This window comes from Aquarana catesbeiana, linkage group LG02 (assembly GCF_042186555.1).
Source record: "Aquarana catesbeiana isolate 2022-GZ linkage group LG02, ASM4218655v1, whole genome shotgun sequence".
NCBI lineage: Eukaryota > Metazoa > Chordata > Amphibia > Anura > Ranidae > Aquarana > Aquarana catesbeiana.
In genome coordinates this window covers 312,629,423-312,638,127 of record NC_133325.1, presented here as the reverse complement: position 1 = coordinate 312,638,127, position 8,705 = coordinate 312,629,423, and the positions used below count along the sequence as shown (strand labels likewise).

Here is an 8,705-nt window from a genome sequence, read left to right as displayed (position 1 = left end):
GACTGACTGCTGGGGGCACCTGATGCAAGGAGGGACTCTGCTGGGGGCACCTGATGCAAGGAGCAACACTGCTGGGGGCACCTGATGCAAGGACGGACTCTGCTGGGGGCACCTGATGCAAGGACGGACTCTGCTGGGGGCACCTGATGCAAGGACGGACTCTGCTGGGGGCACCTGATGCAAGGACGGACTCTGCTGGGGACACCTGATGCAAGGACGGACTCTGCTCGGGGCACCTGATGCAAGGACGGACTCTTCTGGGGGCACCTGATGCAAGGACGGACTCTGCTGGGGGCACCTGATGCAAGGAAGGACTCTGCTGGTGGCAGGCGACGTGGCTAGTGACACGCTCAGGGATCCCACTGATTCGGCATTATGGTGAGTTGAATGATTTCATTTTATATTACAATGTAATAATAGAAATAATGCACTTCAGTCATCCTGACACCATAACAATCATGGTGCCGGAATGATTGAAGCGCTAACACCAGGTGTTTGGAGTATTTTTATCTGCTGATTGTTAAACTTTCTAGAATACACATATTTCTATTGTTGTGTAGGATGTAGGGCTGCTGTCCCTTCATTCCTCTCTCCCCCTTTTCCTCTCCATCCCTCATTCATCTCAGACTCTAACCACACCCCCTTTGAGCCACGCCCATTTAAGCCACGTCCACTATTTCACGTAAACCACGCCCATTTTTCACTGCAGTTTTTTTTGCTATACCACGCCTACAAATGCATGCCCCACCCTCTAATTATTATACAGCTCCGCCTACAGCCAAAATAGTGTCCCACAAATTTTTTTTGCAATGTTGGCAACTATGCACAGGCAGTGAGACATTGTCCCAATGTGCGGCTGCAGAGATCGGGAAATGTCTCACTGCCTGTGATTAGCGCAGCGCAGACTTCCTGGTGGGCTCCGCACGTTGGCTGTGCAAACACGCCAGAGCGCATCCTTAGTGTGTACTAGGCTTTAGGTCAGGGATAAGCAATTAGCAGACCTCCAGCTGTTGCAGAACTACAACTCCCATGAGACATAGCAAGACTGACAGCCACAAGCATGACACCCAGAGGCATGATGGGACTTGTAGTTTTGCAACAGCTGGAAGTCTGCTAATTGCACAGCACTGCTTTAGATCATGGGTGTTCAACCTGCAGCGGAACTACAAGTCCCTTCATGCCTTTTGGAGTCATGCTTGTGGCTGTCAGCCTTGCAATGCCTCTTGGAACTTGTAGCTTTGCAACAGCTGGAGGGCCACAGGTTGAGCATGCCTGCTTTAGATATAGCCTAGCCTGTAAGAGAGTGTGTGTTTGTTGTGCGGAGTCGGAATAAAGCTGGTTGAAGAATAGCGACGCTGGGAGGGAGAGCAGGCAGGGCCTGGTAGGAGGTGCAGACAGAAGGCGGGAGAGACGGCTCCAGTGACACACAGGAAGCGCTGCCTGAAGGGGGACACACACCTCCCGGGACCGGCCGCTGGGGACACTGCCGCATTGAAGGGACGACGGCGGGCTCTCTCCTCCATGACCCCAGCCGGCACACCGTGATAGCTGCCGTCACTCCGGGAATGCTGGGCACACACCGGGAGGAAGGTGAGCGCACTGACCGACGTGTCACAGACAGCCAGTCCCGCGGTGTGAGGGGAGTGCGGTAGGTAGAGGCGCACATGATGCAGCAGAGCGGAGGAGCACGTCTGCTTAGCGTTATACTGCAGGAGGCGGCCTGGGATGACCCGCTCTCTCAGGGAGTGTTATATTACTGAGGAGACACCGCGGGCGGGCGGGGGGTACACCCACCCACCTTCTTATCCTCCCCCGGCTCCGCCCACTCAGCCTGCTGCAGGGCTAAAAACAATGACAAGTGCCACTAAGCGCCCAGCCAGGCCTGACATCGGCATGCAGTGCACGGACTCAGCACAGGGCGGCCTCCTGACAGCACAAAACTCATCTACACCGCCTGATCTTTATGGGGGTTTCCATAGTATTCTCCCACCTCCCTCGCTGCAGTGTTTTAACAATGACATGTCATTTCTTTACATAGATTTATGATCCCCCCAGTAATTTACTGTGTATAAGCTATGCATTTTGAATCGGTAATAAACCTTGATTTATTTATCTTTTGTTGCTACATCTGTCAGACCTCTTTGATTTATACTGGCTCTTTTCAGTTTAGTTCACAATCCCTTTGTGTTTTCTCTAAGGTGTGCATGGATAGTGTACAGCACCCCCTCCCATTGTGTCACATCACATGGGGGATGTCACTACACACATCTCTGTGTGTAGTGCCCTGGTTTGCTGGCAGCTGCATCGCCCCAACCCTTCACCATGAGAAGATTAGAGGCCTCTACAGCCATTTGTCACACTTTATGATTTATTTGGTAATACCCTCCATCTGCTGCGGTGTCCTTCCCTTTTTACAGCGTCCTTTTTTTTTTTTTTTTTTTAATTGCAATCTGTTGTTATTGATTTTGGCACAAACATGTCAATTACATCCACCCACCATTTCCGTGTCAATGTCAGTTTGATAACAAAGATTCTGAAATATCCCAGTAAGATCAGGAAAGACCCCTGGTTCACACCTATACATTTTTTTTTTTTAGTGCGTTCTGCAGAAAGAAACTATAGTCCATTTAACGTGGGTTTGCTATGGATCTAGTTCACATCTATGCATTCTGAGCTGGGGCTTTTTTCCCGCAGCAGATTGCGTTTTGTGTGTAATAGACTTCAATGGACCCGCGCCAAGAACGCAAGTGTTTGATGCATTTGATGCGAATTTTGATGCATTTTGTGTGTGTGTGTGGGGGGGGGGGGTTGGTGAATATGAAAGTATGACAGTTTTCTACATGGAGTGTGACTTTGAGGCGACTTTACACTCTCTGGCTCTAGACTAGCATCAAAGTTGCATCAAAATAGTGCAGGAACCTTTATGTGTCTCCAAAGTAGCATGTTAGGGTTAAGGACTAGGGTTAGGATTAAGAAAAAGATCCTGGACGGCCACACACCATAGAAGGCATCTTTATTGATATGAAGAAATAAAATCCAAATGCAGTCGCCTCATGTACAGGGAGGAACAGGAAGAATAGCTAACGCGTTTCACACCCTATACCTATTCTATGAATAAGCGCCATGATAGGGCATGAAACACGTTAGCTATTTTTCCTGTTCCTCCCTGTACATGAGGCGACTGCATTTGGATTTTATTTCTTCATATCAATAAAGATACCTTCTATGGTCTGCGGCCGTCCAGGATCATTTTCTTTCCTCAAGCTTGTGCAGAGCCAGCACCTGTGAGTTCTATTAGGGCGGGTGTCTTGATACGGATTTGAGAGATTGGAGCGGCAATCTTTTGCTTAGGGTTAAGGCATAGGGTTAGGATTACATTTTGGGGTTATAGTTTAATGTTAGGGTTAGATTGCTAACCCTAACAATGAACCCTAACCTTAAAGAGAAAGTAAACCCTGATGGATTTTACTTCCCTTTTTGTTCCATACAAAGTAAAAACATAATGTGCTAGTATGCATTGCATACTAGCACATTATGTGACACCTGAAAACAAAGTCCCCATCCATGTTCGCCCCTTTTCCTTCCGGTGCCACGGATTCCGGCTCTGTGACTGGCTGGAGTCACGTGACGTCACTCCTGCGCATGCATGCGGGAGCCACCAGTCATGGCACTCACTAGTGAAGAAATGGCACGGAGGGCTGTTTCTTCACAGCGCATGCCCTGATGACATCATTGGCGCAGTACAAAGTAAATATCAACTAAAACGGTGCATGTTAGAAAGATTACTGTACCTAATAGATAAGCCTTATTATAGGCTTACCTATAGGTACAACTTGAAAATGGAGGTTTACAACCTCTTTAATAGTTAATGCTAACCCTAACCCTAAATGGTAGGGTTAGCATTAACCATTAGGGTTCGCAGTGATTGTTAGTGATCTAACCCTAACTCTAAACCTTAACACTAACATATAACCCTAGCCCTTAACCCTAACATGCTATTTTGGACACATAAAGGTTCCTGCACTGTTTTGATGCTACTTAAGTGCCAGAGAGTATAAAGTCACCTCAAAGTCTAACCCTTACATGCTACTTTGGAGACATAAAGGTTTCTGCACTACTTTGATGCTACTAGAGTGCTAGCGAGTGTAAAGTCACACTCCATGAACAGAACCGTCATACTTTCCTATTAGCCAAAAAAGCGAAAACCCGCTTAACACAACAAAAACGCGTGTTCAAAAACGCACTGCAGAATGTGCTGAAAAAACTCATCAACCACAACCTGCATAGATGTGAACCTAGCCTGAGACCACAGTTATAGGAATTACAAGCCTCTTAGAAAAATGTTTGTGTATCCTACACTAGGGTTTATTTAGCAAAGGCAAATAGACTGTGCACTTTACAAGTGGAGATGCACTCGTTTTCCCAGAGCTTAATGTGTGCTGAAGTTCTACTGATTTCCATCATCCAGTCATGTGCAAGTAGAATTGCTTTTTTTTTTTAATTTTCCTTGCACCGAATTGAGTATTCTTTACAAAGTGAAATTTCACCACATTCACTAAGCTATGTGGAAAGTAAATGCAACTGCACTTGCAAAGTTCACAGTTTATTTGCCTTTAGTAAATCAACCCCACTAAATCCCTTGGCAGGCCATAGATTATGCAATTTTCTTTCTTTCAACAACTGGACAAAGATAAGAAAATCACTCACTGTGCTGATGGGGGAAGCCCTCCTGTTGTGCTATTGTATTCTGACAGTGAGAGGTTTACCAGCCGTCAAAATACAAGGTTTACTGCCGGCTGCCATACCTGCCGGCAGTGATCGAATCAAAAAAAAAAATGACAGGCAGGTTGTACTGCAGTTAATTGATAGATCAACTTCAGTACAACCAGCCTGCCCAAAGATGAATGGAAATTCTTTAGACCTGACTATGGCTGGCTTTTATGATATGTGGGCTATCCCGAAAAAAGAGGATGGACAGATAATTCTGCTCTCACAATGAGGCAGCAAAGAAGGCAGAAGAAAACATAGCTAGGACTAAAGCCGGCTGGTTTAGCAGGGAATAAAAAACATATAACGATTGTTTTTACTCCATTTTTTTTTTTTAATGCAGTAGATCAGTTGGGTGACCTTTCAGTTACAGTCGTTGTTGGCATTTCCCAGGATGTTCAAAGGAAACATCGCTGAGTAAGAGCAAGCCAGAAACTTTTAGAAGATAAGACCGTAATTAACAAATCTATTTTGATAAAAACCTTACTGTGCAGGTTTACATAATGCATATGAATACTTGTAGTTCTAAAGGGTTAAGGATTTTTACCTTTATTGTACTCTCTGCATTAAGAAAAAAACCTGTGCTCCGGGATCCCGCCAGTCTGCCCCATTATACTTACCTGAGCCCGATCTCAATCCAGTGATGTGCATGAGCAGAGGCTCTGTCTGCTCTAATCCTCCTCACTGGCTCAGATATACCAGCAGAAGTTATTGGCTCCTGTTGTTTTCAATTACAGCTAGTGAGGAGGGGGCAGGGCCGAGCCATGCTCTGTGTGTTTTATGGACACACAGAGTGGGGCTCGGGAGAGAGCATGCACGAGAGCCGCCATAGCAAGTGACTCAGGCGACTCGAGAATAGGAGGAACCATTGCACAGAGCAGGTAAGTATAACATGTTTGTTATTTTAAAGAAAAAACATTTTAAGGTTTTAAATCACGTGTTACATCTTTAAAGCGGAGGTCCACTCAAAAAAAAAAAAAATTCAAAGCCAGCAGCTACACATACTGCAGCTGCTGGCTTTTAATAATTGGACACTCACCTGTCCTGGAGTCCAGTGATGTCGGCACCGCAGCTGATGTTTGCATCCGCTGTCGGGTGCTGATGCTGCCATTGTGGGTTTGGGAACCCGGCAGTGTAGCCTTATGGCTTTATGCTGGGGACCCTACTGCGCATGCGCAAGACCCCGCTCCTCTCTTCTACTGGCTTGGCAACAGGAGGAGCCCCACGGTGATGTCATGGGCCGCGGTGCGGACTCCCGGAAGTGGGAACAGAATACCTGTCAACGACAGGTATCCTGTCCCCCTTCCCCTCCGAAAGGTGCCAATTGTGGCACCGGAGGGGGAGAGGAGACAAATGAGCGGAAGTTCCACTTTTGGGTGGAACTCCGCTTTAAATATTAGAATGACTTTTCAACAGTAATTGCTATTCACTTGAAGCCATGGCATGTGTTGTATATGTGCCACGGAGATCAGTGAAAAAGGTAGAAGAATGAAGAGCAATTCAGTGCAAATGCTGACCGGATTTACAAAAAATATATATTTTGCCAACTGGATTCATTCTGTTGTTTTTCTATTATTTTTATTCTGCGGTGAGAAAGGAAAAAGTTATCTTGTTACCTTTTACTAGTAAAATATTGTTAGGAAGATTTATTATCATAGATGCTAAGCTTAAGAAGGTCTCTTACAATAAATTCCTACCTGTTTATTTGTTAAAATTAGTATCCATGTAAAATTTGGCTTCTAATGGGGTATATGTGGATTGATTTCCCAAGGGCTCATTCCCACTATCAATTGGTCTCTGTGTGCCCTCTTCACACCATAGCATTGCACCGAGGAGGGTCACAGTGCATCATGTTAAAATGCAAACCTACATCATTTTTACACAGTGCAACTTACTGTATCCTTCAGCATATTGCAGCGTGCTGAGGTGTATAGACTTGAATAAGGTGTAATTTTGTGGAGCTTGTATTCCGTAGCCTTCAATGCTTAATAGAACAACATTTTTAAAAATATCACTGTTGGAAAATTAAACTAAACATGTATTGCTATTAAAATTATCAAAGAAAAAATAAAGGCAAAACGTTTTGGATATAGTTAGGGAGGGTTATAAGCCCTGTAATTTTTTTTGTTGCCATCTGTGTCCCATAGGGGGAATTTCTCTTCACTTCCTGTCCCATAGCCTAAACAGGAAGTGAGAAAAAATTCCTTCACAGTGAGGGAATCCCAGAATGCCATCAGGGTCACCAGAACTAGCGTCCTGATTGGAAGTCTATACTTCTATTACTGTCTCAGTGTCAACCCAGAATTTGTGATTTTCATTTACTTTTGGTGATAATGGTAAAAAAAGGCAAATAGAGGAGGTGAATTTCTGTAACGGGCACAGATAGCAATAAAAACTGACAGGGGTTCTAATACCACTTCACACTCTATCCCAAAAAAATGTATGCCTTTAGTTACACTTTGAGAGTACTGTGAGAAATAACTAATGTATTTATGTGTGTGTGTATGTATATATTTTATTATTATATATTTTTTTTTCATCAGAAGCTGCACAATGCGTCAAGGAGGATGGAGGAATCATGTCAGCAACAGTGATGGTTGGAGTGCCTGGGTATGTCTTAACTGAAGCACCAGGTCTTGTTTACCTTGCACCTCAGCTACATTAAATGATTCAGCCCCGGAAGATTTTACCCCCTTCCTGACCAGAGCACTTTTTGCGATTCGGTACTGCGTCGCTTTAACTGACAACTGCGCAGTCGTGCAACGTTGCACCCAAACAAAATTGACGTCCTTTTTTTTCCCACAAATAGAGCTTTCTTTTGGTGGTATTTGATCACCTCTGCAGTTTTTATTTTTTGCGCTATAAACAAAAAAAGATCGACAGTTTTGAAAAAAAACGCAATATTTTTTACTTTTTGCTATAATAAATATCCCCCCAAAAATATATTAAAAAATTTTTTTTTTCCTGAGTTTAGGCCGATATATATTCTTCTACATATTTTTGGTAAAAAAAAAATCCCAATAAGCGTATATTGATTGGTTTGCGCAAAAGTTATAGCATCTACAAAATAGGGGATAGTTTTATGGCATTTTTATTGTTAATTTTTTTTTTTACTAGTAATGGCGGCGATCTGCGATTATTTTTTTTTTTTATCGGGACTGCGACATTATGGCGGACACATTGGACAATTTTGACACATTTTTGGGACCATTGGCATTTATACAGTAATCAGTGCTATAAAAATGCATTGATTACTGTAAAAATGTCACTGGCAGGGAAGGGGTTAACACTAGGGGGCGATCACGGGGTTAATTGTGTTCCCTAGTGTGTGTTCTAATTGAAGGGTGGAGGGGACTGTGTAGGGGAGATGACAGATCGCTGTTCATACTTTGTATGAACAGACGACCTGTCTCTTCTCCCCTCAGAGAACCGCAAACTGTGTGTTTACACACACAGATCCAGGTTCTCTGTGTGTCAGCAGCGATCGCGGGAGCCCGGCGGTGATCGTGACCACCGGGCACTCACATTGGTTCCGAGAGCGAGCAGCGGCACGCATGCGCCCCTAGTGGCCAGAGGGCAAAGCGATGTAACGTCGTTTCGCCCAGCCTTGCCATTCTGCCGCAGTACAACTGCGGCGGCTGGTTGGCAAGTGGTTAAGGATTTTAATCAAAAAAGATAAATGGCGCAAGAACACACATCAAACATGAGTAGAAATGATACACATGAACGTAAAACAAGTCCAGGATATATCGGGCAGTGTGACTAAAAATCCTGAATATGCAAAATCAAAAATGTAAAAATGTATATAGACTCTGCCACAAACGTCCAGAGAGTAACAAAATAATAGTCAATGAAAAGAATATATATAATAGTCCATGAAAAAAATATAGTTCAAAGGAATCTGATACTATACACCAGCGGCAGCTCACTTGAGAGTG

At 44.3% G+C, this 8,705-nt stretch overlaps 1 protein-coding gene across 1 annotated transcript in view; it reads left to right on the top strand.

Moving 5' to 3' along the window:
• Nucleotides 1–1,323: 1,323 nt before the first annotated feature.
• Nucleotides 1,324–8,705, top strand: part of REV1 (REV1 DNA directed polymerase) — a 115,676-nt gene continuing 108,294 nt past the window's right edge. Inside the window, exons 1-2 of the mRNA XM_073614713.1 lie at nucleotides 1,324–1,590; nucleotides 7,311–7,377. Coding sequence (XP_073470814.1) covers nucleotides 7,321–7,377 — 57 coding nt within the window. The 5' untranslated portion in view covers nucleotides 1,324–1,590; nucleotides 7,311–7,320. The remainder of the gene's footprint in view (nucleotides 1,591–7,310; nucleotides 7,378–8,705) is intronic.